General features: G+C 38.4%; 1 protein-coding gene across 2 annotated transcripts in view; it reads right to left on the reverse strand.

Annotated features, from left to right (window-relative positions):
* NKAIN3 (sodium/potassium transporting ATPase interacting 3) overlaps positions 1–22,079 on the reverse strand; it is a 388,683-nt gene that overhangs the window by 176,434 nt on the left and 190,170 nt on the right. For both annotated transcript variants that reach the window (XM_076332205.1, XM_076332204.1), the window contains exons 2-3: positions 20,158–20,295; positions 11,022–11,102 (exon numbers count right to left, since the gene is read on the reverse strand). In XM_076332205.1, coding sequence (XP_076188320.1) covers positions 11,022–11,102; positions 20,158–20,295 — 219 coding nt within the window. The remainder of the gene's footprint in view (positions 1–11,021; positions 11,103–20,157; positions 20,296–22,079) is intronic.

Raw genomic sequence — 22,079 nt, forward strand, 5'->3', positions numbered from 1 at the left:
CTCTGTACTTTCATCAAGGTCTAGGACTGTCTTGCATGTAAATTACTACAAAAAAACATATATAAAATTACATTTTCTTCCAAGCAAGCATTGTCTTCAAATGGAGGGAAAAAACCCACCAAACCAAAACAAAACCACAAAACCCACAAAAAATTATGAATCAGTACATAATTCCCTTCAAAACAGTAAAACTGTTTTAAAATTGGACATCAATTGAATGCAAATATTTACTAGAAGACAGGTGAAATGACAGGCTTTCCCATAAATAGGAAGAACTCTTTACTTGACCAGTGTAGGAACTAAAATTCCAAAGCATACACAAAAAGAGGAAAACAGCACATAGAAATTATTAGCAAAAAACATAAATTTGACAGCAGGCAATAAATAGAGCCTGTGCTAGCATCAAAGTAAGTATACTGCCTCACGTAAGGGTCAAAATCTGTACACAGCAGTCAGTCATGTCAGTAGTTAGAAGTTGCTGGACAGACAGCAGATATGGTTGATCCAATGTATAAACAATAAGATTAAAGAAATAATCAAAATATCTTTCATTGCATTTTTGCCAGCAGAACATCACATTTAGAAAGAAGAAAATCAAAATCTCACCAACAGTCTTCTCTTTTTCTTCAATAAAAGCATAGCAATCAATACAAAATAGATCAAATTGTCAATAAATAGATAAAATAATACCCTGAGCAATCGAACCTAGGTTTACCCTTATCTGCAGACGGATTTGCCATACTTGCTTACAACCAAACCATGACTCAGAGAAGTTTCCCTTCCTCACTCCACGAACAAGCTAATCATTTCAACTTCTCCATCCTTGTGCATTGACCCTCTTCTGTGGCAGGTACACAGCAACACCTATTCACCAGCCTCCTTATGGGTGAACTGCGGGGGGGGACAGTGAAAAACTAAGTGGCAAACAGACTCATAATAGTACAAAAGTCACAGCATGTGCTGGAGATTTGGGATACCAAAATCCAAACTCCTGATCTAATGCGTAATTATAGACTGAAACATGATTTCACTGCAGTGTTTAAATCCCTTCACAAGAAGTAAGCATTGAATATATCAGAGCAGGAAAACACATATACAAATAATAAATGAATGTATTTAAGAAGCTGATTAATCACAACTGAACTATCACATAATGTGATGGAGTCTATGAATCTGAAAAATATGCTTTAGATTAAGAGACTAAAATTAAACTGAACACAGGGAAAATGAAAAAAAAAAAAAAAAATTCAACAATCTTCTGGACAGGTGAGGTTAGAGCAGATGAATGGACAGTCCTTCCTGACCTTATATGTTCGGACTCCTTATTCTGTATGTTCTTGTTCTACACCTAAATACTCAATCCTTTCTCAAATTTTGTTATGGGCTTCAGGCACAGATATACTATAGGTACTCAGGGATTTACCCTCTCTGCATCACTAGCCATTGCAGCATGCACTCCTGCATCACAGGACCCATTTCAGACTGGGACTGCATCCTTATTTCTTTTTCATATCCAGAGGCACCTTTGGAGAGATTTTGCAAGCTACTTGAGCTACTTAATTCCTCCCTGTGAGGCTGTATACATTTTAGCATTTATTTATTTATTTTAGGATCTGATTTTTTTAAAGAAAAACTTCAAGATCCTAGAAATATCTGAAAGATTAAGCTAATGAACTCAATATGAGTGTGATGTTTGTATCAATAAATTTGTCTGTGCAGCAGTTAGCTAACCATATATATCACACCCATCATTCCCAAAGCCAATCAACCATGGATATTCAATGATTTAAAAAAAAAAAAAAAAGCCACAGAGATATCATCTCAGTTATTTAAACCAATGAAGATGATGGTGGCCTACACTCCAAATGTCAACCTTAGAATTTAGCATCAAGGGGTTATGAAAGGACATCAACTCTGTTTGAAAAACATATTTTAATGGTGCTGATTGTGTATAATATTACGAACTACTGTAAATGTCACCTGAAAGGATATGAAATACAATTTTTGCACCATCTGGAATGTACTCCTGATTAAGTTGTTCAGCAATGTGATTGTATCACCTAAACAAACTAATTAACATCAGAATGACACATTCTGCAGTTTCGGTGGCATTTATCTGTGTCCCATTTGTTCCACATAATTTTTTTTCCAGAATGACCTTATGCTCAAATTGTGCCACCAAGCTAGCTGCATACTAATTTTCCTTCCAAGAGTAAGCATATATTTCATTAAAACTTAAATGGTGCTACAGCTTTACACAGTAGAGTGAAACAGACTGAATAACAAATTACTTCGGTTACATGAAATCTGGAACATCAAAAAACAACTACAAAATCTCTTCAGAAAATAGAAGTCTTTGAGGCCAGTTCATTGTTGAAAATTTTGAATTGGAGGAATGTGCACTGATTTCAATATTAGAGCACTAACAAATCAATACTTTTCTGCTCTTGAATTTGTTTTTTTTTTCTTTTTTTTTTTTTAAGAAAGCATGTATTAAGTCGTCATCTTAAGCGCTCTGCAGGTAGCATTACTTGAGTTTTATTTTCAAATGGCAAGCACAAATGTGTAGTTATTCCCTTTTTTGGCTGAGAAATGTAAATTGCAAACGAATAGAGAATTCATTTTTCCATAGCTTCACCATTATGAATTCACAGTTCATGGCTAAACATTTTCTAACTTTTCATGGAAACAGTCATTGTATTCTAAACAAAAACTACCACACGCTGTTTCTGCTCCTGCACGTACTGATGTCAGCCTAATACAACATCAGAAAATACTGTTTGCAAATACCATCGAAAGGCACACCACCAACACATTGAATCCATGATTAACGGTACCTAATACCAGCCAAGGCCAGAGCTATTATTTTGAAGCGCTGAAATGTTGTTTCTGTTCAATATTACACTGCATAACTTTGCAGTAAATTGGATTCCAGGTTTATTGCCAAAGTAATTAAAAATTCAAAAGGTTGCTGTTTGAACAGAACATTATGAAAAGTATTAAATACAGTTGAACCTGGAGATTATTTCTCTTTATGGTGAGAGAGCAGCAGGATGGGAGGAGCAACTTGCATAACAAAGGTCATATTAGAAGTTCATATTTTAGCAAACGCATTTCAATGGAACATCTATTGTAGGAAAGGGCACAAGAATAACAAAAAGGAGGCAGCTGGTTCTAAAAACTTGTTGTTTTTTTTTTTTAAAACACCTGTTACTTCTGAGAGCTGGTTGAAAGAAAAAGTGAAGGCCAAGGGAATTAAATGGATTATATGATGCAAGCATTAAAAGTTATATTGAGTCTGTTTTTCTTTGCCACTATAGCAGTTTAAGTCTATTTACTTAAATGGTGCTTAATTAGCATTCCTCCTTTTTCCATGTCAAAGAAGATTCTGGAATGTTACTTTAAAACAACAATTCTTTAAACCCTTTTGGAATAGTAAAGTTGGGGAAGGAGGAGGCGGCAAGAGGGTCCAAACCTCAAAGAAACAAAAATAATCTTTTCATGAGGTTTAATTTCTGCAAGCTGAATTTTATTAGCGCACACACTAGGAAGAGATTATATTTAACTACTGCTATAAAACCAGTCATTTGTAATGTCTAGAAACTGCAGAATGCCTACAGCTACATCCAGCGCTTTAGCATGATCCGTTATTGTCCATATCACAGCTAGTAGCAGATGATGGCATCAGCTGAAGTAAATGGACATATAGCAGCAGGGAGAATAAGAAGGTCGTGGGTATGTAGTCTCCTAAGGCCCAAGAGAGATGCTGACCAAAAGCAGCTGATATGAATCAGAGATGTGTGGAAGAAATTCTCAGCTGAGTTGGACATGAATGCATGCACCATGTCCAGCAGCAGAGAAATATACTATTATCACTCTCACATTGTGCTCAGTGAAGGATATGTTGCTGTGAAAGGCAATGATTTGTGTTCAGTTAAAAATCCATCAACAGAACAGAAAGCACGAGTCTATCTGTAACAGATGCCTAATCTCTATCAGGAGTGAACAGCAATGACAGCATCACCTCCCACTTGGTGTCACAGAGCTGAATACCAAAACCCCACCTGCGCACGCTCAAGAACTGTTGTCAGCCACCTTGGAGCCTCCACTGGGGTCCCCCATTTTCTGTGTCCCTACACGGTTGCTGGGAAAAAAAGCCAGAGACACCCCAAGCTCCCCAGCTGGAATGTCACTCCTGACGAAGTTAATAAGACTCTGAGTTGATTAAAGATGAAGTTTTGAGTCTTCAACTTGTACTCACTTTTTCATTTTTTAACCCTCCTACCCTAAGTCATCCACGGACACTAACTTGGGTTTTTATCTTGACAGAGGCTTATTTCTATAGATTAAAAATGTCGGGGCAGAAGAGTTACCTAGATCACCCCACATCGATATTCCTTTACTTCATTCTTCAAAATATCCAGTGATGAGGCTTTGTAACAGCTTTAGATCCTATTCAATGCCCTTCTTATTAAAAAGCTTCTCCTGACCTCCAACCAAATCTTCTTTGCCACATGCTCAGCAAATTATTTCTTGCCCTTTTTCCCCAGTGGATATGAAAAAATCTGATCACTTTCCTCCACATAAAAATCACTTACATGTGAGTAGATGTATTATGCTCTACCTTCAGCCTTCTGCTTAGACTAAGGAAATCCTCCTTGCCCCCCCCCCCCAACTGTCCCCCACTGATTTTTCATATAGGTTTTATTTTTTTTAAGTTTGTCACTTTTTCCTTCTTTCCTATGGATGCTGTCAACTTTGTCCACAAGTTTTTTGGAATGGACTACGCCATAGAGCTAATTATAATGCTAATTATGCCAAAATAATTGTCTCCATTTTCTCACTTACATCAGCACAAGTTAGAATGAGAATCACTTTTTCTTTCATATTGTTATCCTAAATTCAAGCTATGCTTATGCTCTTATTTCATTCAAAAAAAGAGAGAGACAAGCATCTCTTTTAATTACAAATTAGCATTGGTTTTGAGCTTAACTTACTCCATTTGAGATTATTAGATATAATTGTACAACAATTAAGGACTGACTGACATGCACCAGATGGAATAAATTGGATTCCAAAAGTAGACAGGATAAAGTCCACATGATTAGCCCCCATTCTGATGTACAATATTTTGTTTAGGAAAGAGTATTAAGTTACCATTCCCACAGCGTTTTACAAAGTAATTTATTAGTCCATTTTGTCCTCAGATGGAATAAAACATTATTTTTAACAGAGTTATAATTCTATCCTCCGACTACAGATCCTTATAAAAGTTTAGTCTATAGTTCTGACTCCAGTTTAATAAATTTGGCTGGGAGCCCTAGAGACTTTGAGCTTCCATTGATAAAAGTAAATAATACTAGAAAAAAACCATGTGAAAAAAGATTGTTTTATTAATTAACACATGCAAAATTTCCTTTGGCTTCAGGGGAAAGAGTAATGAAGCTAGTGCCATCATAGAATCATAAAATCACCATAGAACCATAGAATGTTTGGGTCGGAAGGGACCTTACAGATCATCTAGTTCCAAATCCCCTGCCATGGGCAGAGATACCTTCCACTAGATCAGGTTGCTCAAAGCGTCATCCAACTTGGCCTTGATCGCTTCCAGGGAGGGGGCATCCACAACTTCTCCAGGCAACCTGTTCCAGTGTTTCACCACCCTCAGCGTAAAACATTTCTTCCTTATAGCTAGTCTAAATCTACCCTCTTTTAGTTTAAAGCCATTACCCCTTGTCCTATTACTACACTCCCTGATAAAGAGTCCCTTCCCATCTTTCCTGTAGACCCCCTTTAAGTGCTGAAAGGCCACTATAAGGTCTCCCTGGAGCCTTCTCTTCTCTAGGCTAAACAACCCCAACTCCCTCAGCATGTCCTCATATAGGAGGTGCTTCAGCCCCCTGATCATCTTCGTGGCCCTCCTCTTGACACACTCGAGCAGGTCCATGTCTTTCTTATACTCAGGGCCCCAGAGCTGAACACAGTACTCCAGGTGGGGTCTCACCAGAGCAGAGTAGAGGGACAGAATCACCTCCCTCGACCTGCTGGCCACGCTTCTTGTGATGCAGCCCAGGATACAGTTGGCTTTCTGGGCTGCGAGTGCACACTGCCAGCTCATATTCAGTTTTTCATCCACCAGTATCCCCAAGTCCTTCTCTGCAGGGCTGGTCTCAATCCACTCATTGCCCAGCCTGTATCCATGTTTGGGATTGCCCCAACCCAGCACCAAGCTCTCAAGTTACAGACGTAAGAACTAGTAATTGAAAAACACAGGCAAATTTCATTTTTCATACGGGCATTTTTTTCAGTTCACATTCATCTAAATTCAAGACCTAAAACTAAGGACCAGATAATAAACGTAAGCTGTTTTAGAAGCGGTTTCCTACTGAATATGAGTGTTTGTCATGCAAATCCTTGGCCAAAAGCAATACAACAGATATAGTTGACAGAGAGCTCAACCTTGAGAGCTAAACTTAAAATAATCCAGAATGAAGCAAAGTTCATGCTCAAGAAGCATGCCACAGAAAAACTGGGCAGAACAAGCAGATACATCATAGAAAAAGAAAAGAGCTCATTGACCTTGCCCAGCTGCTTAGGTAAGGTATATCAAACAACAAGAAAGGAGTACACAGTACTGGGGGGCTGCTATACATTTACTGGGTAAAGGCAGTAACACATGCAAACAAATGTCACTGTAACCCACCATAAAACAAGTAGTAGAAAAATGGTCTATCAAAAAGTATCAGCTGGCAGAGTGAATGATAAATACAAGTAAACACAGCTATTCTCATACTGGATCTGAAATACTGGAGGGATACAAATGATAGAAATATTAACAGTGCAAACTAAATAAATGAGGTCTCCTTTGTAACGTAAGAAGTACATAAAAATGTATTGCTGGGGATGGAGGGCTGGCTTATACAAGTTAGAAGTTCTCTTGTCCATATTTAAGAATAACATACAAAACTTCAAAATAACAGCTTCTGGTATTGTATCAGGTAAGATACAATCAAACTTTATTTTCAAATGTGCTTTGGAGAATTTTTTTTTGCCTCTTATTGCCTTGAGATTTGTGTTTATGTCTATACATTTGAAATTGTCTACGCTCTCGAACGTGGCAATTAGAACACATTTTCATTTCAAGACATAGAATAAGATCCAAACAACTAATGAGCTCATGTGTGGATGTAGCAATCTGTCGTCCTGCAGCAGAGGATTAAAAGGTCATGTTATAATAGCAGCTTTGTTTCTCTCATACAGAGTGGTTAACACTAAAAATTATGCTTTCAATTTCATAAAAGTAGTAAACAAAAAATACAGGCAAATTTCATTTTTCATACTGGCAGCTTTTTCACTGCTAAAATCAGAAATGAAAAAAAGCATTAAAGAACCCTAAGTTAACACAAACAAAAAAAGAGTCATAGGGTTATATTTATTTTATTTCTGATCAAATACAATTTCCTCAGCCCTGAAAAAGCATTAAAATTTTATTCGCACATCTGTAACAAGTGAAAAAAGAGCGTCACTTATACCTTGTTTACAAGGTAGTTAGAAAGGAAACCTTTACTCATTAGCTTTCTACTTACAACACCCGGCTGTGGGAGAGCCAGGTTTATTCCCCTTTCACACCCGAGACAACTTCAATCCATATCATCCTTTTCCCAGGAGATTGCCCTAACTACCATACTGTAGTTATTGGGGGTGCTTTCAGAGAAAGCTCTTCTGTGAAGCTTTCCCTCTTTATATAAAATAATGTGATATTAATTGCAGCAGGGATGAAAACCCAAGTGAATTCCTCAATGACAAGCCTACAGCCATACATACAGTCTTCCAGTTCCCAGCTTAGCCCTCCCCGTCAGCTTCCTCCCCTCAGGTTTACCAGTTTGGCCCTCCAGATTATTAAAAACAAACTTTGGTGGGAATTTGTGTATGTATGAAATTGCCTTCTTTTTTTTTCCCCCCAAATTATTTTAAAAAATGAAATGTGTTTTCAACTAAAACTATACAGGCTTTCCATGTCACTCTTGTGAAGAAACATCATACTTTTCTGAAATAATGGAAAGGATTAAGTCACATACATTGTGTTTGACACTGGGAGGGTAGGTGGCAGAAGTTTTTGTAGTTCTTTACCAGGAAAAGTTTAAAGATCTTGGTGTACTAGATCCATAAACTTTAAACTAAATATCAAGCTGTTCCTTTAAAAAAAAAAAAATCTGTTTACCAGGAAAATCTGAACATTATGCATTATAATTGAAGGAAAAATGTTTCCTTCAAACTCTCACAGCAAAGAACAGGCCTAAATTACCTATATCCTTCTTATTTAAATTTTCCATTAACAGTAGTGGAAATTCTTGGCAGAATTCAAACAGAGAATATTCAAAGGAGATTTTCCTTTCCACCACAAGAATAAGATCTGAGCAAGATTTCAGCGGTGGGGGGTTTCTATTAGGACATTTGAAAAGTCTGTCCACGTTGTATGCGTACTCCATGTGAAGACATTGAATTAAAATTACCATTTAATCATGCACCAAGTTATATTTTCTGATAGTATTCATAATCAGAGACCTAATAAATTCACAGGACTCCAAGCAACAGCTAACTCTGCTTCTGGTCAGAGAAAATATAAACATGATAGTGCTTAAAAACAAACAAACCAAGAGAAATCAGTCAGCTGCCAGACAGCATCATAATTTTCCCTGATAGTATGTCAACAGAAGTTAAAAATTATAATCAATCTACATTCATTTCAGTAACAAAACCTTTTTTAAAATGGAAAAATAGAACAATAGCAAGAAACAAGGTGAATACTCCCTGCCAAGATTTCAACGCTGAGAAAATAGCCATCCTTGAAAAGCTTCTGATGGCGTTTGATTTCCCAACCACACTAACGTACCTTGATAACAGCACCTTTCTATCATGCCTGACAACACAGGAACATATTCATGGAAAGCAATGATGAAATTTTTAAGCTAGCATGTTGGGTGAAATGTGGGTCCCAATTAAGTCAGTGTCAAATACGCATCAGTTTGTAAATACCCAGGATTTTCTGCATATGGTGCAAAAAGACCTCAGTCTCTTGACGACCGCATCATCTCTAGCATAGTTTTCAGAAACAGCATTAAATGGTCCCCAAATTCCACGGTTTACTGAACAAAAGTCTTGATTTTATCATTACTAGCTTGGTCCCGATCCTAGTGCCTTTGAGGTAATCTATACAAGAGCAGTTAATTTCTACGGAAATAATTTTGTGTCTATCGCCTCGTTGAGAAACTACTTTTCAAATGTTGTAATTATAAACCACAAGATAAAAACGCCACCAAAATTCTGAGCTCAACTGAAATACATACCAATAAAAGTATTATCATTATTATATTATAAATAATATAATTATTGCTGAGTAGTATTTGTGCTACTATTTCTCTGCATTGTGATTTGTCATATATGTTAAGTAAGAAGACCTAAAAGTGAAACACATTGGTGAAACTGGAAGATACAAGATTTCAGCTCATACTTGCTGGTTTATAATCCCCTTACACTAAGGATATAATCAGAATGCTTTGCAATCAATGGAAAGACAACTCAAATTTTCAGACTCGGGTCAGACTAAAAGTTTCGCTTCACTTCCTAGGCACTAAGATAAAAACACTAGTTATCTATAAAAATATAATAGTCACTATAAAAAGTCATCACCCAACTGATTGAAAAAACACAAACTCTACGTATAATGAAAATGAACAATTACTTTGGGCATTCATCACTTCCATGTGTTGCTCTTCCTTCATCTAATAGATTTTTAAGTCAGAATATACCAATACAATCATTTATTTTGATCGTCTATGAAATGCATTAATTTCCTCATCAAGCCTATGACTTCTGGTGAACTACATCATATTTGGAGAAAAAATAAACTGTTGTAGCTTTTCATTACGGAATTTTATCACCAAAGGAATCTACCACTGAAACCTTTAATTTTAATGGAATTTTAACTGAGTAAATTACATTTTATTTCTTATTAAATCGGTTTCACCAGTTTTCCGTTTGTTGTCAGCCAAAAGCTAGGAGCTTTAATGCTGAACCCAAAAAAGTATGTAGCTCACAAATGTTCCCATCTGAACTGAGTGGAGTTCACAGTTCTCTAAAAGCATTGCATGAATTAACAGTGATGAAGTTCTTATCACTAAATCTACAACTAGTAACGGGGACATTTATTCTATTAATAATACCAGAATCTGCTTGCGCTATGGGCATACCGTGCCTGGAATCATTTAAGTATGAATGTGGTAAACAAAGATCAATATCATCTATGTCTAACAGGAGGACAAAAACCTGCAGAAGCTGTATGGAACTCACTGTAGATACAATGCTAAATACAACCTACGCTAATGTAAGTGCTACTTTGTACAAACGCAACATGTATCTCGATGCTTCCAGCAAACATTTCTGCTCTAATAGGAGGTTTGAATAAGGAATCAGTGACCTAGAGCATTGAGTGTCATGTAAAGGAAAGTTTTATTCAGATGTGGAAAAGTCATCCTTTGCCATTTGTTCTTTTTTATAAAGAATTAACATTCTCACCGTGAGACCAATTTGCTCAACAAGTTATTACACTAACCTTCTTAGTAGTTTTCTTTAGCTGCTTTCAAAGTAGTCTTGGAAATTCAGATACATTTTTCAAACACACTTGAAAATTCAACCAAAATGACGTTGTCTGTTTTCCAACAATCAAAAAGAGCCTCAAATTTTCCACTGAATAACATTTTTATCCCCTGCTCCCCACCCCCAATTGTACTTCGGAAGGCAACTGTAATTCAGATTCACAGCATTTATGTACTTCAAACCTATGACTATTTACTATCAGAGACAAGTTCAAACACTGGAGTTCTCATCGGAGGGGAACTCCAAAGGTCAAACTGTATGTTCAAACAACTACATTTTTCCTCTGTGGTTCCAGTCTTCTAAAATCTGAGAGTTCTGCTGTTAAAACACCCTCCCATAAACCTGAAGAAGGATAAGTGACCTACCTTAGAAAGTCCGCCTACTTCCAAATAGAAGCAGATAATGAAAACATTCCAGGTGACCCACAGGGCAGTCCACACCGTGTACTAAACACAAAGCCGGATGAAAGCAAAAAGACAGAAAAATGAAATGTGAAGATGAAAGAGGTCTTTATACTGAGCAGATCAATAATAAAAAACCTGATATCAACAAGCATTGTTCTTCTGGGAACAGACAAGCGCAGAGAGTTCAGAAAAGGAGTTCTCCCTGTAGAAGTCCTCTAAGAACCATAGGAAATTACAAATCCAATATTCATTGCTGCTCTAAATACATACCAATAAAACAGATTTATTCTTTACAGTTTTACACTATCCTACTGATACCAATTAAGTCCAAAATGCTGACTTAAACACTGTTTTTGGGGCAACTGTGAGTCATTCATAAATCATGATTTAGCTCTGTTAATGGAGATTCCAGAATCGCAGTAATTTAAATAAGTAAATATTATTAAAATAATATTTAAATATTATGAAGAAAGACACAAAAAAACCCACCATCAAATAAAACAGAAGATCTATTGGATCTATTGGAAAATTTGGATATTTTTCAAAAACAAACAGGTAAAGGCTAAATCTGATCTCTTAAGAGTCTTTCAGTAAAAGGTATTTTGATTACATTAAAAATAGCTCACTACTTCTCCAGCCCTTGTGGCCATGAACCCGATCCTACAATGCACCCTTAATAGGTGAACATATCCATATCTCTTCTGGGTTCTCCAGTGTCCTACCCTAGTGCAAGACTGAACTCATACTCCACCCACAGCATGAATGGGAGATTAATTTGTCTACCTTAAATCATCTTTTGCATTTTAATTGTCAGCATAATTGACTGGCACTATTTCCTTACAGATGCAGTGTTTACCTATATATAACTGCAAACTACGCCCAATTAACTCTCCAAGCAGTACACCTCAGAAGCATTTCTGTCTGACGGGCTACGTGCACACTCAGCCACGCTGGAGCTACACCCATCTGAAAAATGCAATGAGCGGCAGCACCTCAGAAGCGTTTCTGTCTGACGGGCGACTGCCACTTTCCATTTGTGTGCTTATAACCTTCACAGTGGAGAACTGCTGCTAAGTGCCTTTGCAAGTCTAATTAGCTGTGACCAGGTGAGGCTAACATGCTATTGTTTTGCTTCAATATACTCAGTAAAGCTCAACACCCTAGTCTACAATACGCTGGATCCCATTTCCATTGCACGGGTGCCACCAGCTTGGCTTTCTTGGGCAGTCTGGGGTTACTTCCCCTCCCTGTGATGTGTAACGAAAGGTTCCGGTGAAGGGGGTTGAATTTTTCCCCACTTTGATTACCCCCACATGCATACAGTCATTTCTGTACACCAAACAGGTTAACTGCTTTAATTTAATTTCTTACGAGGTATTTAGGCAGTTTGGAGATGGCTACGGCATAAGAAGTAGGTCATTGATATACAAAATGATAGTTACACACCTGGGCCGTTTCCTCTGGCTTACAGAGAAGGGCAGTGTGGCAACTGAAGGCTGGGTTATTATGAAACAGTCAAAGCTGCTGTGGTCTGTAAGCAGTATAAGGTCTGTACTACTAATAAGATTAACTTAAAAGAGGATATCAGATTTTACCACATTTGCTGACTCTGTAGTAACTCATCATAAGCTCCTGATTTTCCAGCGTATGTCCTCAGAACATTAGGTGCAGAGTGTTCAAAATTAATGAACACTTAATACAAGCCCAGCTGCTCATAAAAAGCAGATTTCAGAATATTCAGGAGAATTCCTCTTCTTAAGAAAGAAGTTTTTATCTGTCCGTGAATGAAATCTGTCATCACAACAACGGGAAACCTACTTGATCTGCCAGGCCAAGCCAAATGTGCTAATGGCCTCATTCTGTCCCATGGGCACCAACGACAACTCTGAACCATGCAGGCAAAAACTGCCTGAACATGCTCTCCCAGGCCAAGCTAGGCTGTTTTACACAGTCAGGACCTGTGCAGTCCCTTATCTGCTGTGATGATTACTGAAAGGGAAGTGCAGGTGCAAAGCAGGGGTGCACCTTGAAACCCAGCTGCCGTGTAAGGGAGAGCTCTTCCTCACTCTCACTGAACTGCAGGAATATAAACTTAGGCTATGTTTTCTTTAAGAACATAATAATTACATATTCAGTAATTGGTACTACCTAATTTTTAAAAGTAAGAAAGTTTTTCTCCGCATTTGAAAATACATTTTTTTGGCTATGCAAGTAGCAGATTTTTTCCTTGTATAGTGTCACTGGTACTTAAGGAAGAGTACATTACAAGAAAAGTTTTGAGACAGCAAAAGCAAGAAAGCAAAATTAGGAGATGTCAGGATTCTGGTTATATTTGCGATCTTTTCTCTTTTGTGGATGTGCAATACAATGCAAACATTAATTAAATCATCGTAGGTATATTTTTTTTTTAAAAGACCCTACCTTACTCAATAGATTTTATGAACAGCTAACTCAATACTTCATTTCTCTTTGTCGCTCAGACCCTGCTCTGAAGACAGAATATTAATTTCCTCATGAGGTTTTCTAAGATGCTCATCACTGTAATGTGTGAGAGCTGCACAAACATTAACTAATTTATTTTATGTTGATACAGCTCTCAGAATGCAAATGATGTTCTGATACATGCAGAGATTACATTCAGAAGTATTCATACGTTATAGGCATCCGACTTGAGATGCTTAAAACTTCATTTTTCAGAACACTTGGGGTTGTACAGCACTCTGCAAGCTCAGTGTTCAGCTCCCTGTGGCTGAGCATTCAGCAGTTGTGCAAATCAGACCAGAAAGTCTCAAGACAAGAACCCAGAACACAAGGGGAAAACATAGCACGTGAGAAGTTTGGTTTAAGTTACTCGCTTTGTGTCAAAAAAGGTTTCAGTAGTTGAGAGCAGAGATAGCACTCAGAGCAGCCTTCGACAAAAGCAATCCTTTTTTTCTTGCTGTCACATGCCTCATTCTTCCCATGTCTTCTGTTTTCTGCAAATCAAGTTTCTATTCTATAGCTACTATCACCAGAAAACCCGCAAATGTCTGTCCTTTCTATTGCAACTGAGGTGCCCCTAGAAAAAAAAATTGGTATGCATCCACTGAGTCCAAACCACAAATATATAAAAGGATCACATTAAGATTGCACAGGAGGGCTTTAATAGCAGCTTTTCTTAGTTTTTGAGTGTTTCTTTCTGAAAAATTTGTAATACTTTCTGAACATTATGTGTGTAAATTTATACGTATGTGCCTTCAAGGTTAAAAAAAAAAAAAAAGTAACAATATTCCATTATGTGGCATCACACTAACACCTGCTTAGGCTGCTACGTGAGGCTTAACTTTTAGGTCCATTAGGAAGACCTCTCCTCTGAGCTAGCAGAGAAACGGCCTGCAGCCCCGGGCTGTTGTCCTTTGCGTGAAGGGACAACAGGCAGGGGAAGGTGTCATGCACGCTGGCACACATTTGCTGTCAACGGAGGAGTGGTTAGGGTTTGAAGCATCAGGTTCACACTGAACCTCAAGGTTAATTTCCCTCCCAAGGAACCTCACCTAACCTGTTTCATGACCTGACCTGCCATTCAACCTCTCCTGCCCCATGTCCCGAATGCTACCCTTAATGTCCTGCTGTGTCTGCTCACTCTTACCCCACCACACCCAGCGATTCCTGCCCCAGTTCTTTGGCCACCCACATTCAGTGCCCACCGCCCTCCCGGATCAGCTGGTCTCATGCTCAGCATCACAACCCTCACCATATCTGGCATGAAGAAGGAATTTTCCACATAGGTTGAATCAATAAGAAGAGTTGGGGTTTTTTATTTTACAGCCCATATGATGCACTACTTAAAAATCATTTTCACCTGACAGATTCCTTCTGCTGGAAGGACCGAGGACACTGGTGATAATCTTTGCAGATTTCTCCCCATGTATGCTTTCTTGCTTTTCGTCTTTTGCACTAAGGATTGTATATTATGTGGTGTGAAGAAGCATTTGGAGTCTTATATGTTACGTGGAGAGAGTACTCCCTAAACCTTACAGGTTAAATGTCTATTAAATTATTGTTCAACCCAGTAGGTTCCTTTCAGATCCCCTTTCTTAATGCCAGCCTCTCTAGAATAGTGATATTTTTATGCCCCTTTTGAGTCTACAGGTCATATTGAAACTGATGCAGAGATACCTTTCATATACCAGTGAAATACAACCACTTCTAGAGTTAAATCATTGGTATTAGATGGGCACAATGTCACAAAAAGAAAGGGTTAAGGAAAAGTATGAAGGATGGCTTCTTGAACTCAAAGGTGAGAGAGAAAAGGGAAATTTCTAAGTTTGGATATTACACGGATTGTGGGATAAGTTTAGCTTTAATTAATAAACTATCTCAAGTGCATATTTAATCTGAAGTGCAGCACCTCCTCTGACAGTGTTATGGCATTAGGGGAAATGAATGTTGGCTCAGGCATACTTCAAGAGAAAGGCAGCAACTACTGAGTCATCAGATCGTCCCCTGTAATATCTGGCTGTGCCTCAGAAGCATCAGTACTTACAGAGCCCTACTTAGTCATATTTGTGAAAGATGACAAGGAAAATGGCATAAATCAACATGATGGAACAGTAACAACTCAGGACTTACCAGGAAGGATATTCAAGGAGTAATTTTGGATGCCTAAATATTTCACACGTGTTTTGAGTGTCTGTATAACATTTGCTTGAATACCGTGTAAAGTATCCTGTATAGCCTTTCTTCTGCCTTTTTTTTTTTTTTTTGAGAAACTGCCTCCTAGCTATTCAGGTGTACACATTGCCTATATATCATATTATTTAATGGAATAAATTAAGGCAAGCAAAGCAGAGATTGTCACCTTATATTCCGCCTATTTAAGTGTATTATTTTCATCTCTCACTGTTCATTAATACATTTATGTTCAGCTTTGGGCCAGGTTTGTGCAATCTTAGCTATATGACTCATCGTTCAGAAGGCTTTTGTAGTCCCATATCAGAAGTAGGAGAGGGGAAAAAAAAACAACTTTAACAAGTACCCTGTCATAATTTTTAATCAATTTTAACAGCCTGAAAATCTTGCTGGTGATAGCAAGTTCTATCAAGAAACGAAAAGCATGCACAGGGAAATGGATCACAGCAGAGCTCTGGAGCTGCGTGACAGGTGTGTTACAGTGTAGTTAGAACTGAAATTTAGCTGTTTTTTCTTCTTTGCAAATGTTTGAGTAAGTTTCAAATGAGCTAATATGGGAAAATTAGGAATCAGCTCTGCACTTTTATGTCCCCTGGGAACTTTGCACTGATTTAATTCAGCCACAAAGTATTCAAGTACTGAAAATAGCACATCCACTTAGTGACAGGACAAATTGTTCACAAAAATTGATCTAAATTAGAAATTAATACAAAAACTATTAGAAATAATTATTGGATTTAAACTAATTAGGACACTTGGAGTTAATGCAGTTGCTCCCTCTCTCTGTCTGTGTTTCCTAAGCTCTGAGGACTCAGAATTTTACCTATGAGCAAGTGAAATTCCAGATTTATTTCAGAATCATCATCCTTATAGTCCTATCTCTGAAGGGTAGCCAGCTGCTTCTGTGTTTATCCAGCTTCTATCGCAGCCCTCACTGAGCTACATGGGTCTAGGTACCTGCACCAAAAGCCTGCTCAGTTGTGTCTGCAGAACTACAGTCTCATATTTGACTGCAGTATAGATGTGCTTCCAGTTATGGCCCTACATGTAACACATTTATTGACTTGCTTTCCCATTCCTGCTGAATGTTGGATGTTGAGGGGAGAGACATGACATATGCAGCATAGGATGGCAAAGTGAAAGCTTTTGTATAACTTCTCTTCTCAGGGAAACCTCCAGGCACAGCCTTGATCGCACAGAAGACACATTAAAAACCTTCTCTTGAGGTCAAACCAAGGACCCTAGAGCTGGTCAGCTTAAGTCAAGATCCCTACGAGATTGTCATGGGGACAATTTGTGTGCACATGTGCCAGATCAATTTTGTGTAAACAGTTTACAGAAGTAAACTGTTGTATCTGACCTGATTCTCTCTTTACTTCAATTTTTTGTATCCCGACGGGATCATATGCACCAGCAAAGCTGATTTCCATGGAAGTCTTAAGGAAAAGACAATGGATACTAAGCATACTTTTCCTGAAGTATTTGGTTACTTTTCCAGTTAAACTGGATTTAGCTTAATCTAAACCAGAAGCTTCAGCAATCAGAGTACATAAAAGCATGACTCAACACATTTTTTTATGCCAAAGCCACAGAACCAAATTCTCACTCTATGTGCGACACCAACCACTAACATACCCAGGGGCTTAGATGTGGCTGAGGGTGCAGATATGGACTTGGAAGCCCACAAAGCTTCTCAATGAATTTGGAGCCCAATTCACTACTCAGAGCTCGGGTAGGAATCTCTCTGCATATTGCGTTTAAGTAACACTGAAATTCAGACCCTATTGAAGATTTGTATTAAACAGACTTTATATTTGAAGCCAGCAGTAAAAGTTTACCACTATAACAGGTGGAACGTGATTTTATAGGGTTTCAGAAGCAGGGAGGCAGTCTATGTCCTTCCTTGGGAGAGATGCTTTCGGATTCCCTTTTGCCTTAGTGAAGAAAGCCTGGAGCTGGCACTGGTAGGGGTCTTTGCTGTCTGTACCACTGACTCCTCTAGGGCTTCTGAGGACAGCTGGCAAAGCCCAGCTGCGGCTGGGAGAGCCCTAGGAAGCACAGCTTCTGGGGAGCCTGTGTTATTGGAAGAATCTCAGACTATAGCCCAACGAGGACTTTAAGCTGGTGTAACCCCGCACTGCTGCAGAAAGACTCCATGCACTTTTCCCCTTCCTCTGGCTACTTGCTCCTGTTTCCCCTCTCGCACCTCCTCCCTTCTGCTGGAACAAGCCTCATAGTGAAACAGGTCAGAAAGCTGACTGCCACTTAAATTAACACTGGAAAAGAAAATGGTTGCTTTTCAGCTGGATCTGTTCTGCTTTGATAGTTTATCAAGTGGCTGAACTGATGCTTGTGCTGGTGCAAATGAAGGAACAGCACAGGGACTGAAGGTAGCAGCTGAGCAAAGGGAGGATTATTGCTTATGCTGGCTTGAGGTATTCACTGAATTCAGCCTGAGGGTGAAGCTAGACAAGAGGCTGAACTGACAAGTTTGTAGCTCACAACAAGGGAAGTCTTGCATCTCCTCCTTTCCCCTCCGCCTCCACACTGCTGTTCACGACTGCAGTCCCAATCCTTGCCTTATGCTGGCCCTGGCACCCTTTGGGAACCTCACAGACTGGATTCAGCTCACCAATCTAGCAAAAAACTCCCCACTTTTTGCTAGGCTGGTTTTCTGACAGTTTAGGAGTGGAACTGGCTTACTGAAGGGTCTTTTTAACTGCTGCCAGAATTGGTGGAGAGGGTTTGGAGAAGTATTCAGCCAGGGAGAAGAACAGTGGGAATAGGGAGGCATGCAAGCCACCCCCGTCTGCTGGTGTTGAGCTGAGAGGATGGTTCCAGACAACTTGTGTACTTTCACTCTTCAGACTTCAGGATTTGGCTCAAACTACTCCTACTTCACTGGGAACCTTATGTTAGTAGGGATAGAAGCTACTCTAAAGTCTTGATCTTCCCAAGTAGTGAGTATTTGCACCTACTATAGCTTGAGCTCTTAAATATATGCTTAAAGTTAAATCAGAATGTGAGTTCAGTTAAATCTGAGGAGAAAGTATCTTGTTGGGGTGTTTCTTTCTTTAATTACGAGTTTTCTATCTCTACTTTAAAACAAATTTAATATAGTCTAAAATGTTCATTTACATTGGAAAAGATATAGAAACAGGGAACATCTGTTGTGTTTCATTTGAAAACAAAAGCAGAGCTTCCACCACTGAACAGCAGTGCTGAACCTGAGGGGCGAGAGATTTTGTGGTGTTGCACTTCAGACACAAATTTCCTATGTAATTTTACAGATGCTTACCCTCACTTGCTTCCAATGTCTTATGTATAAAATGGAAAACATGAAACAGAAAGGTGTCATCAATATATGGACGTATATACACTGCTGCCCAGTTCTCCAACCACAGGTAATAGAGAGAAGTGCTATTATTTACATCAATCCATTTTCAATTACTTATGGTCTGCTTGTGAAGCTTAGCTAACGTGAGTATAAAGAGCCCTGGGCGCACTTTTTGTTCACTTTTTCTTTTAAGACATGACAAAGAATTACAGGATTCCAGGCTTGACTAGAAAAGATGAAGCTTTTAAAGTATTTGCTTAATGAGTTTTCCCCCAGCAGACATTTATTTCACTCTTTTGTGAGGGAAAAAAAAAAACTTTAGCCATTACTGACAACACAACTGAAATGTTCCAGATACAGACACTGCCATGTAAAGACATAATATTCATCCATTCAGGAGGGACTGTGGGGGAGGAAAAGGGATATTTTTTGTTGGCAGTTTCCTTCACAGCTTTGAAAGTTTTTTTATTCCTGGCTATGTTGAGAACATGGGGAAAAAAAATCTCTGAAGCTTCAAGTTACAAGCATCAGAGACAATTTACAACAATTTAGGGTCAAGGCCATAAATACAGGTCTTGGCAAAGTTAGATGTAAGTGAGAAGGAGATTTCTTTGGAACCCATGGGTCACAGGACCAAAGGAATTTCTACAGTCTTTGCTTCTCCCTATTTAAGAGGAAGATGTAGCTAAGTATAACCTAACCATTACAAATATTTTTTTTTAAATGGACATTGATTCTGCTTATCTATTGCAAAGAGAATAACAATTTGCATTTCATTTCTTCATTTATGCATAGTCTAATTGTAGATGTTCCCATGACCCATCGAGGTATTTCATTCTTTAAAGAATCTTACTAAGAACTTGTATGACAGTCATACTTTCGGTAGCACTTTATCTAGGTTACCCATTCTCGATAGCTTCCAAAATCTCAGAAATGCCACTCAGTAGTCCTACATTTGCAAAAAGACATGGAGACCTCTAAAATGTCTACAGAAATACCATCTGGTGTTTTCAGACCAAGAAAATTCTGCTTTGTAATGTGACAGGTTTTAAAACGAATTGCAAAAAATAATAGATAAATGAGACTTACCACAACTATATATCGAGGCCTAAACTGGATGGTTCCAAACAAACCCAAAATGACAACTATTATTTGTAGGAAATTGCCAAGGATAGGAGCCCATTGGAAACCAAGGAAGTCAAAGATCTGTCTCTCTAATGCTGCCAGCTGTAAGAAAACACATAAACAGAACATCCACTTTTTAATTATGGGTGAGACAGAAGACTTGACATTTTGTTACTTGCACCAGGCTTCACCAGGCAGAAGTACGGCAAAATTCTGAAACTGTGGTTCCTGGGTGTAGCCTTTGTCAGTGTTTCAGTACAACGGTATCTGAAAATAGCTACTAGTCAGCATACAGTTCTAACGAAAAAACACTTGGAAAAACTTTAAGAAAATACTTGTAAACCCCTCATATAATATAAAACTACCTCTACAAACTAAACACAGACAAGTTTTATTCTATTCTTGAATGCTGGAAACTCTAAGGCTTCACAATATTTATTTAAATACAAAATTTGTCTTAAACAGAGGCTCACCTAGATTGAGCAAAGCCATGCGAACCTTGCTGTTTTTACTGAAGTATCATCATGTTCCCTCCCTTCCCCAGGTCTTTGTTTTCTTAGATTTAGTCTCAACTAGACTTGACTGCAAGTTCCTCAATCTATTCCTAAAGGAGAGAGATTTTGGCCAAAAAGCACAGAGCAGGCTCAGAGGAGTCCCAGGTGTGGCTATTGGGTACGTTCCCGGGAGTTCCCTAATGCAGAAATTAAGGAAGACTGCTGGGACCTCCTCGCTGCCTGAGGCATGGAGGTAGATTCAGGGAGTGAAAGGCTGTAGAAGATGTTGGAATACCTTGGAGTAAGCTGCTTCAAAACCAACAGCCAAATAAGCTATCTGCGCTCTGCCAAAAGCTGCTAGGTTACTTTGGGCAAGTGCAAATCAGAAAGACACGGTGGCAGCCTAATGGCTCTCTTTTCAATGTCCTCATGGCATTTCGGGGGTGGATTTAGTTGGATGTGGAAATGGAGGAAGCTAAGAAGCATCAACATTCATCCCTGCATCAGCATGTTGTTCTTAGGTAATTCTGTATTTCTGAATGTTAAGCAAAAAAGGAAAAAAAAAAAAGGCCAGATTAAAATTCTTCTGCAAACACATTTGCTGCTCTTTTTTGACAATCCAGTCTATTGTTCTAAAGATACTAAAATCAACTTTCTCAGCAGCACACCTGTTGAAGTTTAAACTTGGTTCAATATTTTTCCAGCCGTAGCAAGATATTATTGAGCAGCCAAACAGAATCTTACTGAGAAACAACTAAGTCTCTGTGCTTGCTAGAATTTATTACACGTCTACTTGATTTTACTACATTGTTACAAACCCTAAAATTTACTGAAATATGCACTTAAAATATTTATGACTGAGACAGATGGAGTAAGCATGGCCCTATGAATACCAACCAAAGTATTATCATATGTGAGCATTTCACATAAAACATTTCATTTTACACATAATGGCCAGGTTCAATCCTCACCTACAAGACAGGGCTAGGTGTCACTGAGAGCAGAATCCGTCTTTTCTGTAAAAAAATCATGCCTTACACCAGTCATGAAAACCGCATTCTCTATGTTGAGGTTAATAAATATGATAAATCTAAACAATTAAATGAACAAAGGTTGAATCATCAACTTGGTGCAGCTCCTCTGCAATTAGTGAAGTTACATTGACTTTTACCAGCTAAACATCTGGCCCAGTATATATAAATGAAAAATTATCACACAGCATACAATGTTAAAATATTATCCTTTTGGACATGTAAGATATTCCTATCTTAACAGAAATTATCTTATCCTTTTCATGCTGTAGGTAAGGGAGAATCTCAGAGGGAACACCACTCCCATGTGAGTGAAGCTGTTGGCTCATGTAGCATTAGCTATCTACCTTGCTTTTGTCAC

The sequence above is a fragment of the Aptenodytes patagonicus genome, chromosome 2, assembly GCF_965638725.1.
Source record: "Aptenodytes patagonicus chromosome 2, bAptPat1.pri.cur, whole genome shotgun sequence".
NCBI lineage: Eukaryota > Metazoa > Chordata > Aves > Sphenisciformes > Spheniscidae > Aptenodytes > Aptenodytes patagonicus.